At 46.5% G+C, this 22,702-nt stretch overlaps 2 protein-coding genes across 4 annotated transcripts in view; both read right to left on the bottom strand.

The window, feature by feature from the left end:
- Positions 1-2,062, bottom strand: part of PAQR6 (progestin and adipoQ receptor family member 6) — a 9,375-nt gene extending 7,313 nt beyond the window's left edge. The window contains exons 1-2 of the mRNA XM_044675037.1: positions 1,990-2,062; positions 451-818 (exon numbers count right to left, since the gene is read on the bottom strand). Coding sequence (XP_044530972.1) covers positions 451-735 — 285 coding nt within the window. The 5' untranslated portion in view covers positions 736-818; positions 1,990-2,062. The remainder of the gene's footprint in view (positions 1-450; positions 819-1,989) is intronic.
- Positions 2,063-5,466: 3,404 nt separating this feature from the next.
- The window catches only part of SMG5 (SMG5 nonsense mediated mRNA decay factor), a 32,414-nt gene continuing 15,178 nt past the window's right edge, over positions 5,467-22,702 (bottom strand). For 2 of the 3 annotated variants that reach the window (XM_044676839.1, XM_044676840.1), the window contains 9 exons: positions 18,850-18,925; positions 17,987-18,162; positions 16,424-16,582; positions 14,860-14,919; positions 14,434-14,593; positions 9,845-9,935; positions 8,763-8,837; positions 8,090-8,228; positions 5,467-7,374 (listed from right to left, as the gene is read on the bottom strand). In XM_044676839.1, the coding sequence (XP_044532774.1) occupies positions 7,291-7,374; positions 8,090-8,228; positions 8,763-8,837; positions 9,845-9,935; positions 14,434-14,593; positions 14,860-14,919; positions 16,424-16,582; positions 17,987-18,162; positions 18,850-18,925 (1,020 nt within the window). In that variant the 3' untranslated portion in view covers positions 5,467-7,290. The remainder of the gene's footprint in view (positions 7,375-8,089; positions 8,229-8,762; positions 8,838-9,844; positions 9,936-14,433; positions 14,594-14,859; positions 14,920-16,423; positions 16,583-17,986; positions 18,163-18,849; positions 18,926-22,702) is intronic. The other variant, XM_044676841.1, reaches the window with a different exon arrangement.

The following is a 22,702-nucleotide window of genomic DNA, read 5'->3' as shown; positions in this document are numbered from 1 at the left end:
TTCTTTCTTTTTCTTCCACTCCTTTCTTTCTCTTTCCCTGTTTCTTCCCCCTGCCCTCTCTTTCTTGTTCTGTCTCAGTCTCTTATACCTCTCTTTCCCCCTTTATCAATCTTTTTCTTTCTTTCTCTCCTTCCTTCCTTTCTTCTTTCTTTCTCCCACACCTTCTGCCTTAGAATCAATATCAATTCTAAGGCAGATGGGCAGTAAGGTCTAGGCAATGGGGGTTAAGTGACTTGCCCAGGGTCACATAGGTAGGAAGTGTCTGAGGTCAGATTGGAAGCTCAGGACTTCCCATCTCCAAGCCTGGCCTTCTATCCCCTGAGTCACTGAGCTGCTTCTGAGCTTTAGTTTCTTGGTGGATAAAGTGGATAAATACCACCTATTTTATAGGACTAGGAGGAAAGCACTTTCTCCACCTTACATGGCTATAAAATTGTGAACTCATAAAACGGTTGTCATTGTCCCTTCTGCAGATATCACATCTGCAGGGCTGACATCAGGATGGGATGATGGAGGGCTGGGCTGCCTGAGGGACTTCCCAAGGATCAGGGGGGAGAAGAAGACAGAATGGAGAAGTAAATTTCTCTTTCTCACCCTCGTTTGGTTTGAGAGGGCAGGGTGGAGGAGAGATGCAGCCCATGAAAGTGAGGGAGATGGATTGGAGGGGACCGGCCCCTCTCTTACCCGAGGGACCTGATGAACCCGGAGCAGCTGGGGTAACTTGATGCTCAGCATGGTGGCTCAGTGGGGGGGGGCACCCCCAGGAAAGGGGCTGCCCCCCCTCCTCGCCTCAGCCACAGTCAATGGACACTGGAGCCCTAGAGACATGGAAAAAGTTAAAAACATTCTCTCCCACAGCAGCCAGCCCAGCCCCACTCCCAACTGACCCACGGAGCTGGAGGCAGGTGGGTCCCAGGCACCCCGCCGCCCAAACCCTGCTCCTCCCTCCCAGAGGCTAGAGCGGAGGGCTGGGGAGGCAGCTTGCCCACAACAGGGGTTTTCTGGGTGTGCGTTCTGGGGGAGAGATGTGCTGAGACAGGAGCGGGGCCCCTTTCCCGGCTGGTTTCCTGTAGGGCTGTAGGAAGCCAGGCTCTACTTCCTTTCAATTTGGGAAGGAACCCAATTTACCCCCCACCCACCCATTGTCTGACCTAAGCCGGTGTCCTCCCCTGCCTTCCCCTAGACGCAGCCTCTTTGCCCAGGATTCTAGTTCTCCAGCCCCTTCCTGTCCCTTTCCCAGAGAGGACTCTGCACCCCCGACGTCTCCCCTCCTCCTTCCTCTCTCAGAGAGGCTGTCGAACTCCCTTTCCGTTACCCAGAGAGAGCCCTGCACCCCCCTCTCCCAGAGAAGACCCAGAGCTCCGGTCCTTTGACCTCCATCACCGCCCGGGTGTCCCTGGTCTCAGGAAGGGGCGCCTCGTCTCCTCGGCCCGGGCAGTGCCCACTCCACTGGGGCCACTTCCTTCATTCAATCCTCCTTTGTCTAGTTGGGACAAGCACCCCATTGAGAGGGCTAGGCGAGGGGTCAGGGGCTGCTTGCCTGCTTCTCCCCCTTCTCCCCAATAACTCTGTTTCAGGAGGGGGACCCAGGTGCTCCGGCCTCCCTGGGCTGCCCCACCCAAGAGCAGGCGGCGTGCCCGGGCCGGGCTGAGCCCAGAAAATATCTCGCAGGGGAAAAGAGGGAAGCCAGGAGTCAGAAAGAGGGCCTGGAGTCGGGCACCCCAGGCGGGACACGGGGCTCCCCGCTGGAATGGGGAGGAATCTTGGAAGGAAGAGGAAGAGGCAGCCAAGGCCGCTCTGGGAGCCAGATACCTGGCTGGGGGCAGGCCTGGGGCTGGGGAGCAGGAGGGCTAAGTCCTGGCTACGATGGCACGGAGGATGCCCGGGACTTCTTTGGAAGGGGAGGGGCCTGGGGGTGTTCCAAACTGGCTCCCAGTCTGTCTCCTGCGAATCCTCTGCCCTCCCCTTTCCCTCGAGGCCCCCCCAGACCTGTGAAGCTTGCTCTCCAGGCTCCGTGGCCCCAGTCTGGGCCCAGCTCTGTCCCAGGCTCCCCCACCCGCTGCTCTAGCCTCCTTTCTCAGGCACATTCCTTGGCACAAGTGGAGGGGCAGGGCCAGGCCGGGCAGGAGCCGCCCCCAGGGGGAGGAGAGATGTCACTCCCGCCACCCCCCAAGTCCAGCCTAGCCCAGCCCAGCCCAGCCCAGCCCAGCCCAGGGCAGCCCAGCCCCGGCCTGGAGAAAACTTTCCAGCTCCCCTCCTTGTTTGCCAACTTCCCCCTCCCCATCCCACTGGCCTGGGGGTTCAGACCTCCCGGCCTGCATCTCCGGCTTCCCTTTAACTCCTTGTTTCCCCTCCCCATCGGCCGTGTTTCTCTGGGCCTTTCCGGCTCCCCCGACCCACCCCGGCCCACCCCGGCCCACCCCGGCCCCTCTTCCCATGCTCCCCCAGGCACGCTTCTCAATTCGTCCAGGAAAATCCCAGGCGGGCAGGCAGGGCCCCCTTGGGGAGGGCCTCGGCTTGTGGCGCTGAGGGGCACCCAGGCAGGATGGGGAGAGGATGCAGAAGTCCGTCCACCCAGCCAAGCCATGGAATGTAGTGGGCAGTGGGAGCGGGGAGGGGGAGGAGGCCTGAGGAGCCCACACAGTCCTGGAGGAGGAACTTGGGTTCGAATGATACCAGAAGGGCACAGGATGCCCCTGTCTTAATTCTCCCCCTCCGCACCCCCAGCTCCTACGGGGTGGGATTTTTACTTTTCTAGACACTCCTAGAAGTGGAAGTCGCTAGCTGTGCTTAGAGATCTTAGCGGGGGGGGGGGGCAGGGCAGGGGGAGCTTATGTACTCTCTGCAGTGTGGGTGTGTGGCAGGGGGGACACGGCCGGAAGTAGGGGACAGCTAGTTCCCGACTCCAAGCTTCAGTATCCCCCCCAAAGGGGGAGGGAGGCACCCTGGAGGTCTGATTGCCTCCCACGAGAGCCCAGCACAAAGTCCTTCCCGAAAAGACGGGCCTTTTCTTACCCCGAAGATGCTATGCTGGGTGTGAATGGCCTGCTCAGGGACGTCTCTGAGAAGGATGTCCTGCGTCCCGGGGATGCTGGGATCCTCACTGAGCTTGTGGTCAGGGAAGCCTCAGGCAAGACCCTGGAGGCTGGGCCAGGCTGGCCAATCTCCCTCCTGGTACTAGAGGTCTGGGCTAGGAGGCAGGAGCTTGGGGGTGGGAGGGGTAGAATGGGAAGAGAGACAAAGGGGGAACAATTCCTGCCTTGTCCAGCCTCGGTGGGACATGGTGTTATGGGGCTAGGAGTAGAGGGAGGCAGAGAGGAGGTGGGGATACAGCCAATTGGAGGGCGCAGCAGAGGGGGACCCTTAGTCTCCCGGAGCTGTCACTCTGTCCATGCCATTAGCAGGCAGATCACTGCTGCCGCCTCTACACACAGCCTGGGCGCCGTGCCCACAGGTCCCATAGCTAGCCCTTCCTCCGCTCTGCTCTGCTCGCGTGTGTGTGCAGGCTCGGCCATACATGCCCACCCCGGCACCCCAGACCTTTCGGGCCGCTTTCACCCCAGGGAGGGGTCGGGAAACAGACCTGGCCTGATGTACGTGGGCCTCCTGAAGTTTAAAAAGCTTCCCCACCCTGGGGTCCCCTCCAAATCTATGTAGGCGTCAGGAGAGGCTTTCCTTTCAAACCTGTGGCTGTTGAGGCGGGACTCCAGGAAGCCCTTCCCTACCTACCATTCTTTTTTTGCACTTCATAGCACCTAGCACGGAACTACTTAAGTGGCAGCATCACTCCAAACTTTCCACAGCGTCATCGGGAATGAGATTTGGGCTTGTGTGTGGGAGGGGAGACCAAAGGCACAGTGACACTCTCCCATTTGGAAAGGTCATTTGAGGCGTGGATGGGGCGAGAATCGGCCAGTACTGGGCAATCCCTTTTGTAATTCTGGGATTCCCCCCTCTCCTAGCTCCCCCCAGCACACCATCACCCACATCTCTGAAATGAACCTCTGCTGCCCAGTGTCTTCTGTCCTCCAACGTCCTGAGCCCTGCTCCCCCCATGTCTCTAGTCCTCCGCCGCCGCCGAGGGATCCCTAATCTTCCTTAGCCCCCGGGGCCCCCTGCAAGTCTTTGGCCTCCCTTCAGCCCGAATTGTTGCTTTCCTTCCAGAGAGGGCTGAAAGCCAGTTCTCCCTAATGGAAGTGAGAGCCCAGGTTCAGATAATGGCTCTGCTATTTGCTGTCTGGGTGGCCTTGCACGTAAGTCATCTAATGTCTGTTTCCTCAGCTGTAAAAGAGATTGGACTAGATGATCTCCCATGTTCCTTCTAGCTCTGGAGCATTAAATTATTAGGGATCTGCTTTCCCCGTCTGGAACAGGATCTGGCACAGCCTTATCCCATCTGGTTGAGCTGGGGGTAAGGAGGGCTCCATCTTCTCTGGACCCCATTTCTTTATCTGTAAAATGAGGGTCTAGACTCTAGAGGATCTCTAAGGTACCCCGTCTCCCCCTAGTTCTAAATCCTAGGATCTTGTGCAGAGACAGGAATGGAAGTGATAAACTTTTGGGAAATGATAGGCCTTTCCTCACTTATCTTGCCTAGGATTCCATCCAATTTGCCTTTCTCTGACCCCTAAAATAGAAGCACAATGCTTCCCCAAGCAAGAAAAGAAAGTGAGGATTTCTAACAAATGTAGCCTTACATGCTCATTGTTCACTTCTACCTTTGAACCATTTTCACCTTCTAGGGATGTCACCTCTGAATATTTGATCTCCTTGAAATACTGGGGTGATCATCCTCTTAGCTGAGACTCTGACCATCCTGCCCCCATCTCCAAGCTGCTATCACCCTCAGCTTACTTAAAAAGTAACCTTCACCTGTCTTAGACTCAATACCATGTATTGGTTCTGTGGCAGAAGAGCAGAAAGGGCTGGGCTATCAGGGTTAGGTGACTTTCCCAGGGTCATATAGCTAAGACGTTTAAGGCTAGACCGATTTGAATTATCCTCCCTATTCTAAGCCTGGCTCAGCCTGCTTTTGCCCCACACTCCCTGCCTACTCACATCCTGCCGACCATCCCTTCCCCCTAGCCTTTTCTCTTTGGACTACCTGCTCTCATGCCTTCTCTCCATTGCTCCTGTCCAGGCCTTCCCCAGGATGGGTCTGTGCCACTGAAGACGTTCAGGACAAGGCAACACCAATAACATACGGTTTCCCAAACCTTCGTGCCATGATACAAGAGCTGGGACAAGCACCTCAGCTTCTTCTTACAAGGGAATACTTGATCCCAATGTGGTACTGGCTGGAAATGACATAGCACAAGTGACTTCTTTGGACATGCCCGATGGAAAGAGGGGAAGGGAGTTGGCGGGGCTGGGGGAGACCAACTATGGAGAAGGGCAGAATTGCCACCCCATTTCATTTCCCTTTTTTCTAGGGACTCTATATAAAAATTTCCAGAAGGCAGGGGCCAGGGTTAGGAGGACTTTATTGAATGATGTTTCAGTCTTACAGTCTTTGCTGGGGGGTTAGAGAACACCCCACTCCTGCCCCCATTCTCCCAGATTTGGCTTCTCGGAGGTGCTGGGCAGCTGTGCCGCTCCTCTGGGAACCTTGTCAGGGAAGTTGCTGTTGGGATCTGTTGGGGGCAGGAGGAGCAACAAATTCTTCCTCTTCTTTCAGTCATCCAACTTGACCTTTCTTTCTCTGCTTTCAGCCCTTTTTTCTGGGTGCCTACATGACCCTCCCCAGACCCCAAAGATGACTGAATGGGGAGGGAGGGGGAGTGAGAAGGAAGGGGCACTGCCATGTGCCAAAGGGTCCTGAGGAAAATGAAGAAAGGGGGAGGAAGATATGCCTGGGCAGTGTCCCAGTGTGCTCTTGCTGCCGTGATCTGCCCTCGATGCCCTGAGCATTTGCCATGATCTTTGCTCCTACCACCCCAATCTTGATCTCAACACCCCCAAAACTACCCTGCTGAGAGATGAGACACCCATGCTCAGCCAAGAAACCAGAAATCCTGACTTCCTTCCCCAAGTCCTATGTTGGTCAGAGCCTGAAGAGAGAATGGGGAGGGGAGGGGAAGGGCAGGGATAGCTGGGGAGCCTCTCTGGGCTTTCTTCATCCCCACCCACCCAGCCTCTAGCAACTGGGTATTCCTGGGTCCCTCCTTCCCCTAATTTTGTCACATTTGCAGGTTAACTTCCCTGCAATCCTCAGCTGGGGAGGCCTGAGACTGAGCCTGGCATTAGTATCCCCTTCCCACAATCTCTGGTGCCACGGAAGCCACTACTTTCCCCCCCATCACTCCCAGCTCCATCACAACACAGCAGCCAAAAGGTTACAGAAAGACGGCTGAGGCTGGAACAGGAAACCCTGCTCAGGTTGAGTCAGACACAGTAGCCCACGGCTCCTGGAGATGCCTCCAGTTTCCTGCCCTAGCAGCTACGGGGAGAGCCAAAAAGCAGAAGTGGGGGCCCAGGTTCCAGTGGAACACAAAGCAGGCAGGAGTGGAGTTAAGAGCAGTAATACTGGAATGGAGGCCCGTCTTGAATACCCTGCCTGAAGGAGCAGGAGTCCATTTCTGCCTTCCCTGTAGGCCTCTCTTTTGCTCCTGAGCTGCTTTGCTCCTCCACCCCCCACTCAGGGTTATGGAGGGAAGGAGAGTAGGGACTAGAAAGGGGGCGGGGGGCAGCCTGGGGACAACCTCCCAGACACCCACCTCAAACCAACTCACCACCTCTGGGGGGGGTAGGGGTGGGGGCTGAGTCATCCACTCCTCCCCCCACTACCCTGGATCTTGGGTAAGGAAGGAGAGGGGCCCTCTGGTGTCCCCTCCTTGCAAAAGGTCCAGGAAATGCTCCTCAAGCGGCTCCTGCTTTTGAATCAAATGAAATACAATCCCCTTTGCCTGTCGCTTCCCCCGCCCCGAGGGTGACAATGGGGGGCTGGGGTAGTTGAGGGTGCCAAGACCTTCCCGATCGGAGCAAAATAAAACGAGAAGGATTAAAAGGAACCGGAGGCACTCTCCTGCTCCAAGGTTTCTTTCCCTTCTTTTCGGACACAGGTTAGGCTGGGGGAGGGGACCCCATCCTCTTAGCCCCCTCCTTTGCCCTCCCTGCTGCCTCTCTGCATGACCGGGGTAAGGACCGTGTCTGTATGTGTGTGTTGTGTGTGTACGTATGTGTATGTGTGTGTCTGTATGTTGGGGGAATGGTTGCAGTTGGTGGCCCCGGATGCAGGCGAAGGGAGGAGAGATTGGAGTCAACCCCAGTGTGGGGCGTTGGGGGGAAGTCTCAGCCAATCTCCTTCCACTGCTTGTAGAAGTCCAGCACGTTCTTGATCTCGACACTGGCATGGGTGGCTGCTTGTATCGCTGCCTGCAAGGTGAGAAGAGGAGAGGCAGGGTGCAGATGTCACGTGCCAAAAGCTGTGGAACTTTGCTTTTTGGGTGCACAGTTACAGGGGTCAACAGGTAAATGGGCTAGAGGGCAAAGGTGAAAAGGGAAAACAGGGTAATGGATCACTCAGAAACCCAACTAGGAGATGATCCCAAATCAGAGCATTAATCATCTGCAACCAGAAATAATCCCAGACTTTTTTTTGGGATAGCCAAAATAATAACAGCTAACATTTACATAGCGCTCTAAGGCTTACAAAGGACTTTACAAAGATGATCTCATTTGATCCTCACAGTAACCCGGATGGTAGGTGCATTTAATATTCCTATTCTATAGCTTACAAGAGGGGAAGTGACTTGCCCAGAGTCACATGACCAGACAGAACAGGCCCACACTCTGTGCGCCATGGCACCACCAGCTGGTTCTGGAGAATGGGCTTTGGAATCAGATGTGTCTAGATACTGACTCCGCCACTCATTAACTGTGGACAGTCACTCACCTCTCTGGGACTTCCTTTTTCTAGCTCTAAATTCTATTTGTCTCAATTCTCTCACTGTGTCATTATCTACTAAAGGACCTGACTTGGATTGGAGAAGTCATCTTCCTAGAAGAATGAGAGGAGGGCAAGCTGAACTTGGGGAACTCTTATTGAAGAGGGGTTCAGCTTCAAGCTGATAACTGTTAACCTGCTTACCTGCATGGAGCTAGAGAAAGCACTGGGATTATCCATCTGAAGACCAGTGACGATGGTCACCATGCCACTAGGGTCATCCTCTCCAATTCCCTGGGCCAGAGTCAGTTGTTTACAACTGTCCAGGATCTTATAGAGGGTCCTGGGATGGAGACAATCTATCAGCCAATGGAATAGGCTTCTCTCTAAAAAACAATATAATTAAGAGAGGAAGGAAAAACAGGTGCAAGGAGAGCTTGAAGGAGATGGGCTGAGATGGAATCCTGACAACTGAATCCCAAACAGATTTTTTTGGGGGAAAAGGGAAGATAACAACACCTGAGTTTCTCCTTAGAGCAACAAAGTTGACAGTTCAAAAAAAGGGATGGAAGTCATACAGAAGAACTTACCTATCAACTACTAGAGGTATGAAATCTGGAATGGGGGTGGGGGGGTCTGAGAGAGTTCTGGTAACATATTAAAAAAATAGGAAGCAATTTTAGGACCCAGATTAGGAGCCATTCACCAGAGGCAGAGGGAGGAATGAATTGTTTTCTTTCCTGGCTAATACCTCAAAAAATTATTTTCTAGCTCTCGAAGCTCTATGCCACAATCCCAAAAGGGATAGGTAGCTGGCAACTCTGAGAACATCCTTCCTCCCATTTCAGCCCTAGGGGTGCCAAGACTATAACTTTACCAGGCGTCTACATCCTGCCTCTTCAGTTTATGCCGCTCAAAGCTCTTCCCCAACTCTTTCTGGCAGCGAATGTACCTGTAAAGAAGGAATAGGAGAGAGATATTTGGTTCTAGAAACTGGGTACATTGTCAGGGAGGGGGGGTTTATAACAGAACAAAAGGGGTCATTATGAATCTGGGGGAATCAGTTTTCGGTGGGGGAGGAGGAAGGAGCCCTGTGCTCAGATCGTGAGTCTGTCTGAGAGCCACCTGAGGCTGCTTTCCTGCAGAGCTGAGCCCAGCTCACTTTTCCTCTTGATAACATCACAGCTTTGGTTCCTCCCTGGGGAGGCGCTGGGGACTCACAGAGCCAGGAGGAGAAAAGCAATAGATGCTTTTGAAGTCAAAGCTTCTGAAGACAAGGCCTAAACAAGTCGGCTTTGTGCTGTTTCCTGACAGGGTGGGGTGGAGTAGGGAGGAGAGAGCCAGCTCAGCTGGCTGTTCCTTGAGCAAGAAGGAGGGGGGGGGGAGAAGGGGGAATTCTTTTTCTTTCCTCTGTGCCAACCCCCTACCAGGCCCTCCCCACCTCAGACTGAGGGCAGTCACACAGTCCTGATCTCTGTTGGGGGCAGTGCCTATTACAGGGTGCATGCTCTAAGTGGTGACAGTGCTAAAGGCTTTGAGAGACTGACTGCTCAGCTCCTGGGTACCTGTGATTCCAGCCCATAACATAGCACATTCCTGATGAGGAGTAAGAAGGGGGTGGGGATGTTAAATTACCTCCTAGATCACAGTGTGAGTGACCCAGCCAGCTCTGAGGGAAGAGTCTTCCTCTAGCTTCCATTCTTCCCCTACCCTCATCAAAGGGAACCTAATGGAATTAGTAACCCTCTATCTAGCCCTCTCCCACTTTAAAGTCACTTCTTCTGGACAAGTATTCAAATTGGTAGGGACTTCAAAAGTCATCTAGTCCAACCCATATCTAGAGACCAAAAAAATGAAGCACAGGTGATGGAAGGGTGGACAGAACAGTTAACTGGACTGCTCCTTCAACCATTAGCCGTGCCCCATCCAAGTCCCACCCACACCTGCACCATCTCTCACCTGTTTCCCTTTTTAAACTCTGCTTCCAGGTATCGGATCCCATCCCTGGCTCCTGGATGTTCCTTCTTTAGCAAGTCTAAGCCATCAATCACTAATTCACCAAAAATGGGAAAAATAACAGTGAGCATTTATACAGTCTCTTAATGTTTATAAAGTGCTTTAGAAGTATCTCATTTTATCTTACAACTACCTTGGTAAGGAGGAGCTAATACTATTTCACAAATGAGGAAACTGAATGAATTTGCCTAGCACAATACTTTAAATATAGTAGGAACTCAATAAAAATCTGACTAAATGTCCCCTGTAGACTTACTAGTAAATGGCAGAGACTTCAGACATGCCTCTCTCAGTAGCCTACTTATTACATATACTACAGGGAAGAAGATAAGATTTTGAGAGAGGGTACATTTTAAAGTCTACCCCCCCCCCCCAAAAAAAAGGTGGCATGTGGTTACATCAACTGCTAGATTACAGAAAGACGTTCTCAGTAGCTATTCTTTTATGAGGCAGGATCTGATTTATTCTGTGTCTTTATCTGGAGAGGGAGGGAACTGAAGACCCAAATTCTGATCTCCCATGATTCAAGGATGAAAATTGTAGGAGGAGGAGGCAGGAAGTACTGAAAGGATATAATTAAATCCACTAAGGGGAAGGATGATGAGTGGGGAAAAAATTTAAGGGCTTAGGAAAATCTATGGATAGCAGGACCATAAAATAATGGTCAACTGGAAGGTTTTGGTGATAGGAACCTAACCAGTAAGTATCATATCAAGAAAGGTCAGCTACTTGATTCTACAAACATTTGTTAAGTGCCTTTACATGCAAAGCACAGTGCTGAAGACTGGGAACATGACAACAAAACCACAACAGTCCCTGCCCCTGCCTTCTCAGAGCTGACACTGAGAGGGGTGGCTAGACAGTCCACACAATTAAATAAAATATAGAATATGGATAACTAATTTCAGGAGGATCAGAAAAGGCTTCTGTAGGAAGGACTATATGAGAAGTTCCTTCCAATATCAGAACTGGTTCTTCATCCACACCATGACTCCCAATCCTTTACTTCCTTAGTTCCTCCAAAGTCATCTCCCCTTTATTAGCTGTATTCTCTTCTCCCCATCTTGACCCCATAGCAAATCACTTCAAGTCTACATTGTCTTACCACCTCTCAAGTTTCACCCTGTCAAGCCTCAGCCTTGGATCACTCCCACCATCCACTACCTTAACCTAACATGCTGTTGAATGAAAGTGGAGAAAACCATGCATTTTTGGCTGGGAACACTGCACATCTTTATTATACAATCTCAACTGGGCCCTCACTGCCACTAGGCATTCCTTCTATACTTTCCAAATTGTCACTAACCCATTCAATATATTAGGTCTTCCAAAAACTCTTCACCTCTCCTCAGACTTCCTGTGGTGCTCCCTCCTTTCCCTCTACCCTTTCTTAGCTGAGAATTTTGCCTAATATTTTACTGAAAAAATTGAAATCATTTACAGAGAGCTCCTATTTCTTCCGTTCTTTTCATCTCACATCACTCAGATGCCTTCTACTATTATCGTTCTTCATCCCTATCTAGCATGAAGGGTTGATCCTAAGGCCAACTTCTTAACATACTGGTGATCTCATTCTATCCATTTTCCTTCAACAGATGTCTTCACTGTCATTCACATTCTCTCATGTGCCTTCAATCTGTCTACTTGTTGCTTTCCTGACACCTAAAAACATGCCCATATCTCCCCCATCTTCAAAAAACATTCACTTGATACTTCTAGCCCCATTAATCTCATCTCTACAAGAGGTACCTCCTTTTTTCCTTACACACTTCTTAACTTTATTGCAGTTTTGCTTTTGGCCTTATCATTCTACTGAAGGTGCTCTTTTCAAAGTTACCAACAATCTCTTACTTGCCTAATCCAGTGTTCTTTTCTCAATCTGCATCCTCCTTGACTACTACAGCCACTGACACTATTAATTACCTTTTATTAGATGATACTCTCCTTCACTAAATTTTCAGGATGTCACTTTTTTTTTTGCTTATCCCCCTACCTATCAAACCACTCCTTCTTGGTCTTCCTTGCTAGATCATCTTCCAGATCATGCCTTCTAACTGTAGACGTTCCTTAAGGTTTGTCCTGGGTTCTCTAATAAATTACTAAATGGATTTTCTTAAAACACAGGTCAAATTTTACCACCCTCCAATTCAATAAACTTCAGTGACTACCTATCACCTCCAGAAGCAATTCCAAAGTGCTCTGTTGGGCCCTTCACCACCTAGCCTCCTATCTTCTCCAGCTTTCTTTATACTGACACATACTCTTTAATCTAGTGACACTGGCCTCCTGGCTGTTCCACAAATAAGACAATTCCCCTTGAGAATTTTATCTGGTGATCTACCTTGCCTGGAATGTTCTCCCTCCCCTGCTGACTACTGACCTTTCCCCAGCTTCCTTTAAGTCCTAACTCCAACCCCAACCTTCCACAGGAAGCTTTCCTTAACCTCTCTGAATTCCATTGTTTCCCTCCTTTTAAAAAATTATTTTATTTATCCTGTATAAATCTGTATATTTATCCTGAATCCTTTGTCTATATTCATTGGAATGCTGCCTCCCCCATTAGAGTATAAGCTCTTTGAGGGCAGGGACTATCTTTTGTATCTTTTTTGTATCTTCAGAGTTTAGCAGGGGTCCTAGCACTTAGTAGGCACTTTGTAAAATGTTTATTGAATTTTTAAAAATCACACCTTCTAAGCATAGACATCCCTCAGGATTCTGTCCTGGGACCCTCTTCTCTTCTTCTTCTTCTATACCAGTGATGGTGAACCTATGGCACAGGTGCCAAAGAGCACTCTCTCTGGGCATGTGTACCACCCCCACTTCCCACCACCTAGAGTTCATTACTAGAAAAGTAGAGGCACTTGGGTGGAACTGCTCCTTTCCCTATCTCCATCATGCCTGATGATATTTTTTCACATCACCCACCCTCTGCCCAGCAGTCCAATGGGAGGCTTCTTCCCTCCCCCTGTCTGAAGTAAAGGGGGGTGGTGGTGGTGGCACTGTCTCTGGGGGGAGGGGACTGGCACTCTGTCTCTAATAGGTTTGCCATCACTGCTCTATATACAGTTTAACTTTCTCATAAATTCTCATAAAAAGATCTCATAAATTCCCAAGGATTCAATTATCATCTCTATACTAATGATTCTCAAATCAACTTATCCAGACCTAACCTCTCTGTTGACCTCTAAACTGTTTATTAAGCATATACAACTGGATGTCTTGTGGACATCTGAAGTTCAACATCTCTAAAACTAAATTATCATATTATCCTCCCCTCCTTCCAAAATTCCTTATTATTGCTGAGGATACTAGCTTTCTGCCAGTCTCCCAAGTTTGAAAGCTAGATGTCACCTTTACTTTCTCACTGCCCTTCCTCTCCATAACTAATCTGTGGCCAAAGGCTATTATTGACTTTCCTTTGTTAGTATATAATCTGCAATCTTCTCTCCTCTAATGATGCCACCACTCTAGGGTACAGGCCCTCATCACCTCACCCCTGGAATACTGCAATACTCTGCTGGTGAGTTTGCCTACCTCAAGGCTCAACACAACAGCCCATGCTCCTCCACTCAGTCATCAAAGTAATCTTCCTACAGCACAAGTATGGCAGTGCCACCCTGCTACTCAAATTCTAGTGGCTCCTCATCACCCCAGGATCAAATATAAAATCCTGTTGGGTATCCAAAGCCTTTTGTAACTGAGTTCCCCAACTTTTCCTAGCACTTTCTTATCCCTCCAAGTATTCTTTGATCCAGTGAGACTGGCCTTTTTGCTATTCCTTGCGCCTTATACTCTAAGCATTTTTACTACATTCACTTCAGGTATAGAAAGCTCTTCCTCATGTCTACCTCTGGGCTTTCTTGACTTCCTTCAAGGTGTAGCTAACATGCCAACTTCTATAGGAAGCCTTTCTCAAATCACCTTAATTCTAATGCCTTTCTTTTTTTGATTACTTCTAATTTATCCTGCAAATATCTTATTTGTACAAAATTACATGTTACCTTCCCTATTACATTGTTTACTCTTAGAGAGCAGGGCCTGCCTTTGCCATTCTTTGTATTCCTGGAGTTTAACAGAGAGAATGACACATAGTAGCCACTTATTAAAAGTTTCATAGGCTGACTGATCCCAGACACAGAGGACCATTTGTGCAGAGGCACAGTGGCTGGAGATGGAATTTCATATATGGAGAATGGCAGTAACATAAAGTAATTCCGAAAAAGAAGGTGGGCTCTAGCCTGTAGAATTTGTATTTTACCCTAGAGTACAGGAATTTTCAGATTTGTATTTTAAGAATGTTGATTTGGTGGCTAGTGGAGAATGGCTAAGAAAGGGAGAGACTGAGGCAGGGAGTCAGTGAGGATGCTGTTACAGCAGTATCAGAGTAGTGAGCTGAGATTTATGAAACCCCACAACATCCTTTTGAGTCCCTGTCAGAGACACAATCCTGGGCCAGAAGGACAAATGGTCCAGGATGGCACTACTGATATTTTTATGACATGTTCCTGCCCTTCCAACTCCCGAATCCTTACCTGTCCTAGGGATGATGACAATGAACCTGCCACTGCTGGCCAGCTGGCGGATGATGGGGAGGTGTTGGCAGAGAGCTTGAGTGTCAGGGACAAGATATGGGGACATTGCCGACTGAGCCTTGGGCTGCTGCAAACTGCCCTCCAGCTGGGACACCTCAAGCTGGTAGTAAGAAGAGCAAAAAGTAGTAAGTTGGATGCCCTCCTACCCCTCTTCAAGGATCAACACTTAAGTGGGAAGGGTAGAAGTTGACTATAAGAATGTTTCTCTTGCTATTTAAGTTGTGTAAGACAGAACAAGAAATGGGAAAGACCTGGGGTGTGTGGGGGGGGAAGAGAAGGATGGAAGCTAGACAGTACAGGGGATGGACTTCTATATGGAAAATACTGGGAATATTGAGAAGGTAGACATAATTCCTACTTTCCCACCTGTAGTCGAAGTTGAGCCATGTCTCTCATAAGCCGATTCCGTCGGGCTTCTTCCTGGGCCTGTTTATGGAAGAAAAAGAGAGACTAGCTGGAGAAGGGTAAGGATTAGGTTAGGAAATTCTCCTTTTTTAGGAAACAAAATCAGGAGAAATCTCTGTCATCTGAGTATTAGCCTTGCAACCAAATGCCTTTCAACCAACCCTGCTGGGAAAACAAAGTACAAGAAGTTCTATTCCTTGAAACTAAACCACTTGTATCAATCAACCAACAATTGCTGATCATCTACTATGTCGGGCACAAAAACTTGATCTCTGCTTTCAAAAAACTTACATTTATTGTAACTAATTAAACCATAGAGAGTTTGGTAAGTACTTATTTGGGCAAGGAAGGCAATAAAATAAAGGAATAGTAGATTGAATTTTGGAGGGAAGGCTTCAAGAAGTAAAATTTGGAAAATGTTATTATCAACTCAAGACAGCTGAAGAGGAGTGTAAAAGGTGACAGAGCAGGAATACATAAAGTATAGGAATGGAGAACCATGGGAAGTTTCTGAGCAGGACAGTGACATGATCAAAGTAATTTTGGCCAAGTAATAGATGTGGTAATTAGAGTAAACTGCAAAACAGAAAGATTAGAGCCAAGAAGATGACCAGAAGGGTCTAAAAGATATTATCTATTATATGGATAAAGTTTGCCTTTCAGAAAACTATAGTTTGGAATTAATGGTTTTGTGTCAGTGGCTAAAAATGGCTACTTAAAACCTTTTTGTTTTTTGATAATCAAATTAGTAATAAAGAGTTTAAAAAAAGTCTAGAAGAGAAGTGATAAGGATCCAACGTACGATATAGCAGTGGAAATGGAAAGAAAAGTGTTGGATGCATGTCATGCAGGAAAAACAGACAAGAATGTATGAGAATTTTCCAACACTTTCCCTCAAGGTCAAGGTTCCCTTTCCTTTTAAGGTGAGGATGGTGCTTGGTCACCACATATAAACATGCAAAGGGAATACAAACTTCTGGCTGTAGTGACCACAGGAATGAACTGTGTGTGTGGAGAATGGTGGAAAGTAGGGACAGAAGCTGGTTGTTTTTCCCTACTCTAAGATTAAAATGAATATCCAATAACTCCAAGTATTATATTTTATAAGATTTAATAATCACTTGAAGTAGAGGAAAAGTAAAGCCTGAGTAAAGAGCAGTTTTTCCCGAGCGTATTTGGGGGAGAAGAGAGATCGAGGGTAGGCTTACAGAAACTTTATACCCAAAACATAAGGACATAACGTGAGGACGGAAGTGGGATGTTGGGAATTGTAGTTCAAGGGTACAAAAATTCTAATTACACACTAATGTCTAATGTTCTCCCTCTTCCTCCTCTATCTAAAATTGTTCCCTATGCCCACTGCCCCCAAGAACCTTTCCCACCTGGCTCTGATTCTGTCTATCTCTTCCCTGATATCTTTGCAAATAGATATATTTTTTCCTTGTCTACAAGCCTAAATGGAAGAGCTGATCGAGACCCTGAGATCCTAAAGGATGGGGATTAGGGAAAAGGATCCAACACTTACCATCCTGAACTGGGCCTGGGCTTGCTGCAACAGATTGTCTTGCTCAGCCTGAGCAATGCTGATAAAGATGCCAACCTCAGAGTTGAACTGCAGGATGCTCCCTTGTAGACGGGTAATGAAGTGGCCAAAGCTACGGATGCAGCAGATTCGAACGACAGACTGGATGGATGTTGGGAAGAGGAGAAAGAGAAGAGACATTAAAGGATGGGCACAGAGGGTGGTGAAATGGGGAGAAAGAAAAGGGAGCAGAATCAAATCTCTCCTTTCTATTGCAACAAATTCTGTCTAATTTCATCCCTTTTAGGTAGTTTTTCTATTCTTTCTGCTTCCAGCTGTGTACTTATGGGAAATTCAGAGATTGTGAGGAAAGACTACTGTGGAAGGATATTTAAAATCTTTCTGGCTCCAATGAATTTATTAAGAAATCATATCAGATTACTTAATGTCTCAGGGAGGGAAAAGTGGGAGGAAGTGAATTTAGAAATCAAAAAAGTTTAAAAAATTGTTTTTACATGTAATTGGGGAAAATAAAATATTTTTAAAAACCAAGAAGAAAATATTAACAAATAAGTATTTCACCAATCTAAAATTCCTTCTGGACCTACCTGAAGGAAAGAAACAAGGTCTTCCAATAAAATTCTCTCAGATCTAATCTCTTTTGGGCAAATGTTTTAGAATGGAAGCTAAAGCCCTAGGAAATGGATGGTAACCAAATTTAGAATACAAAATATCTCTGGTCTAGTTAAGATCACTGACTTCCCAGTTACCCCAAAGGATAAGTTATATTCCACCCAAGGAAAACCCTTGCCCCCACCCCCAAAGTTTTTAAATTTTCCTTAAGAGATCCTAATCTCTAGATTATTATTGATCAGAGGAAGGAGGTACCTTTGATTCCTTAACTAGAGATCAGCTGAGGGAAGCCCCTTAGGGAGGGGTCAAAAAGAGATAAGTGGCTTTTCTCCAAAACTATAATAGCTAGAAGTTAATTCAAAATTTGTATTTTATCAGTCACATTTTCATTGTTAAAGATCTTATATTATATTGCTTGCTTTCTCAATGAGTGGGGGAGGAGCAGAGGTAGGGAGATAATTTGAACCGCGATATGAAAATTGAATATTAAAAAAGATTCCTATGTAACTTCAAAATATCTAGTGTTAGAGAAATATCCCAGGGGATGAAGAGACTGTCAGTATATGCTTGAATTAGCATGTTAAATTACTACATATTATTTCTATCAGATTTGTGCCTAAAAGGCAAGAGTCCTACTGTCAACATTTTTTCAACAGGTGGATAACAACAGTAGCCCAAGAGAGTATACTGAAAGTAGGGCAGAAGAGATATCCAGTATGGTTCTTATTGTTGAACCTAAGGCTTCATACTCTTCTTTTCACTACAGCAGAACGAAAATATAAAGGAAATACTGTTCCTTAAGCCAGGACGGCCTAAACTGCCTAGAAGGGGGTGGTTCTACCCAGAAGCGAGAGGATGGATAAAAGAAGCTCCCAAATAAAGTTCCTGTGATTTGAGATCCTTGTGACTAAAAGGAACCAGGGATGTGCTCACCTCCTCCATGGGACTGAGCAAGGGTCGATCCAGTTCAAAATTAAAGCGTTTATGGGCAGCTCGGAGTGGGGGTAGGTTTCGGAGAGCTGTGTCCTCTGGGAGCAGCAGGGAAGTGGGAAGGTCAGGTCGTTCACAGCCCAGAAGGAGATCCTGTACCTCAGGACACAGGACCAGGCCTGGGGAATGAGAAATACATTAGTTTCATCTACTCTCTAAAAGCAGGGAAAGATCTAGATAGTGAATCCTTATCCTCAATCTAACAAGGGAGAGACAGCTATTATCACTCATACTACTCTTCCAACCCAAGGATTGATGTGAAGGAGCTACAGAAGTGAAGCATAGAAGGTATGAGAGAAAAGTTTGCTCTGAGGAAATTCCTTGAAAGAAGGGAATGTGAAGCTGAAGTGAGAAGAGAAAAAGGGATAAGATCAGTGGGCTGAATGGTTCATAGGACAAAGAAGGTAAAAGCACTGACAAGAGACAGATTTTCTTAGACTAGGGAATTAACCCAGACTGCTCCTTTCCAGGTAGCGGAGACAACTCCCAATCACCACAGACACCAGGGTGATACCAGTGGCCTACTCTCTCCAGCTAGCTGCTCTCTCTGACCCCTCAGATGTCTTTTTTCTCTTCCCCACTGGGAGCTCCAAACTGATCAGGTTAGCTTTCTGCCCCACACTGGAGGTAATGTTTAGGGATGGGAAACCAGAGAGGCTGGGACCACAATGTTCTGTTGTGCACTATGAAGGGTGGAGGGGTGAATCTCATTAACCTCTTTACCTTGGGGATTAGGTTAAAGTGTGGCCAAGAAGAGAGAATGGGTGGACTAAAACAGGACATGGAGGGGAAAGGAGCTGACTCACCTGGCTCCTGGAGTTCTCCAGCAGCTGGCAAAAGATTCAGTAACACAGAGAGGCGATTCCATAGGCTCTGGGAGCTCTATAGGGACAGGACAAGGAAAAAAGTTTAGCAGGACTGAGGAAAAAAACTAAGGAGGAGGGAGATTTCTATCACCAGAGGGTAGGATGCAACCTCAAAACCAATGGAGATTATACACTACAGAAAAAATTAATTTCCAAATGTGGGATGATCCAGGTTGGAGCAAAGGAAACACTTGGAGCAAGAAAATACTTCCTACCCAGATCTCCACTGTCCTGGAGAGAGTTAAACAGTCTAGTCTAGTGCAGGGATGGGCAAATTTTAGAGAGGGGGCCAAAGGAAAGGAAATGCTCATCTGTCAGGATGGATATAACATTTCAGGGGGCCCACATCTCGCCCGCAAGCCATAGTTTGCCCATCACTGGTCTAGTGGAGCTAGTGTTGGGATCAGGAAGAACTGAGTTCAAATCCTGCCTCAGACATTTACTAGCTAGCTGTATGGTCTTGCCACTTAACTTTTGCCTGCCTCGGTTTCTTCAGCCATAAAATGGGGATAATAGCATCAACCTCCCAGAGTTGTTGTGAGGATCAAATGAAATATGCATATAGTATTCAGCACAGAGTCTGGTCCACTGGAGACATTTAATAAATGTCTATAACCTGCCTACCCACCTCCCCCCCCAAAATTTGTACTTCAGCAATATAGATAACAAGTATTGATAGACTATTAAAGGATATGACACACCAGAAAATAGGAAGAGAAAGAATTTCTTAAGTGGTAAAGAGGTTTCGTAAGGAGGGTATACATGGAAGTGATAAGAGCATAGTCTTGGTAATTAGATATTATTACAGAATTTTAAAGTTAGAAGAGATCTCAGTGGCCCTCTAGTCCAATCCATACCTGAAAGGCATCTTTACTGGAGAAGCCCATTCTATTTTTGGACAGCCATTAGAACTTTTTTTTTTAAAAAGATGAAGCCTAATTTGGTTCTTTGCGCTTTTATCCACTGCTTTTATTTCTGCCTTCTGGGACCAAACAGAACAAATCTAGTTCCTCTTACATATGACAACCCTTCAAATACTTGAAGGCAGCTGTCCTGTGTCCTGATTTATCTTTTCTTCAGGCTAAATGTATCCAGCTCCTTCAATTGATCCTCATATGGAACAACCCAAGGTTTTTCATCATCCTGGATATCCTCCAGCTTGTAAAAATAATTGTAGCTAGTATTTATATAGCATTTTAAGGTTTGCAAAATGTTTTACATGTTATTTCATTTGACCCTCACAACTACCCTAGGAGGGACGTGCTATTATCCTCATTTTAGAGATAAGGAAACTGAAGCAGAGTGGCTAATGCCCACCTTAATGTGGTGCCTAAAACTGAACACAAATCCAGATGTGTTCTGACTTGCAGAGTACAGCCTTATTCCTTGTCGTTATTCCTCTCAATGCAATCTAAAATCAAATTAGCAAATAGCTAGCACATCACACTGTTGACTCATTGAGCTTGCATACATTAAAAACTTCAGAGTTGTTTCAGATAAAATGCTGACTAATCATATCTCTTCATTTCTGCACTTAAGAGAGTGATTTTTTGGAACCCAAGTGTAAAATTTTGCAGTGATGCCTACTGAATGTAATTTAACAAAATTCAGTATTCTGCTCTAGCCTGGCAAGATAATTTTGGATCATTTCTCATCCATTGTGTTAGCTCTCTCTTCTCTCAACTTTGTGTCATCTGCTCATCTGATAAGGATGCCATCAATACCTTTACTAGCCATTTAAAAGGCCCAAATCTGGGAGAGGGAAAGAACATGAAACATGTAACTATGGGAAAATATTCAAAATAAAAATAAAAAAGGAAAAACAAACAAACAAATAATGAAAGGTCCAAATCCATCTAACTGTATTAAGGCCTAAACCACATCTATCCATTCCCCCCTCCCCCAAGAACATTATAAGATTTTACCAAATGCTGATGTGATAATTTAGTAATCTAGTCAAAAAAGAAAGTTAGGATAATTAAACATGACTTGTTCTGGATGAAGCCACAGAGCCTCTTTGGAATCACGGCTTTTTTTCCTAGATTCTAACCATCTCTTGAACAATCCATTTCAGAATTTCCCCAGGAAACTCAAGTAAGCTCACAGGCTTATTGTTTGTAAATGCTCCTCTTTCTTAAAACTGTTTTAGAACATACAAACAGATGAAAGAAACCAGGACAACATATGCTCTGGCCTTGAGGCACATTCCCCATTTCCAACAATCTTTATTCTGATGGTGGCTCAGCAACTATACCCTTCAGGTAATTCACCTGAGTCAGTTACAATTTCCTTATGTATCCTGAGTCCTAACTTCAAATCAGGCAGTTTTGTTTTTCCAAAAGCAGAGAAAAAGGGAAACAAAACGACAGCTAAACTGCTCCACTTTTTCTCTGTGGTTAGTGACCATCAATCCACCAGTCCAAACAGAGAACCTAACCCTGCTTCAATCTTCTCCCCTAACTCCATGTCCCATCCCACTCCCAAAGAGCAAAAAAATTGCTTCTAACAATTGCCCTTAGCTTTGCTGGCCAGCACCAGCACATCTAGTGTTTTGGCACTCCTGACACTAGTTTTGTAGTATCGTACCAATCTTTTTATTCATCCTTTTCCTTTCCCTTCATCCCACTTTCTGCATACACTTTCTAAAAAGTGAGATAGTTGGAGAGTTCTCCAGGGCATTCAAGCTAATCTCCTTTCCACTGGAATTATTTTTCTTTTTGTCTTTTTTAAAAACCTTACCAGATGTCTTAGAATTGTTACTAAGTATTGGTTCCAAGACAGAAGAGAGGCAAGGGCTAGGCAACATATGCCTTGCCTTGGGTCACACAGCTAGAAAGTGTTTGAGGCCACATTTGAATCCAGGACTTCCCATCTTCCAGGCCTGGCTCTCTATCCACGGAACTGCTACTTCCCTTTTTATCTTTTCAGTTTCTTGTCTCTGCTGGGCTAGTTTCTATTGGATATTAGTCCATGAAATCATAACAAGCTTTCATGTTAGATCCTGCCCAAGTTTTCTTCCTTCCAAAACAAACTCTGGGAGGCAGTGCTTCATGCCCCTTTTCCCCCTTAAGGTTCTCATAATTTGTATCTTATATAAGTAAGCAAACAGCTTCCCTGAGAGAAATCAGATCCAAGAAAGGACTTCCCTTTGTGAGCTCCCTCATATTAAGGATGAAAGTATCATAAAGGCTTCTAGCAGATGGCTCCATTCAGTAGCGTCTGGACAATGCAAGTCTCCCATGATTTCTATATCATGCCCTGGGCCACATTTGTGATATTCCAAATTCATCTATTTGCTCTTTCTGTTCAGGGTACACTCCAATAACAAAATCTATATCAAAATTCTCTCCATTATGCTTCACTCCTGTTCCTCAGATTTCTTCACATGCATTCCTAACATGCAATGCTTCTCCAGCTGACCTTTTAGCTATCCTCTTTCTTAAAAGTAAGTTATACATACTCAGAACCACATCTACTGTAATCATTGGTTTTATCCCACTAAGGCTCAGTGCTAAGCCTGCTTTGAGGTAAGATCTCTAGTTTCTTTTGTTGTTGCCTAAACTGTGGCCATTTGAGGCCACAGAGTTTATTTACTATTGGTTCCTTTCTTAGATTCTGTGAACTAAGTCTCAATGGGTATTCTTTCATTGCAGCCCTTCTCTATGGTATTTAGATTTTTTGATTTCCAAGATATCCAATAAACATACTCTTAAAAAAAAAATTCTTACTTTCTCTCCTAGCAACAACTCTAAGCCAGAAGGGCAAAGGCAAAAGGGGTTAAGTGACTTGCCCA

Source organism: Gracilinanus agilis, chromosome 4, assembly GCF_016433145.1.
Source record: "Gracilinanus agilis isolate LMUSP501 chromosome 4, AgileGrace, whole genome shotgun sequence".
NCBI classification, from domain to species: Eukaryota; Metazoa; Chordata; class Mammalia; order Didelphimorphia; family Didelphidae; genus Gracilinanus; species Gracilinanus agilis.
The sequence above is the reverse complement of the archived record's forward strand: the minus strand, read 5'-3'. Positions and strand labels throughout refer to the sequence as shown.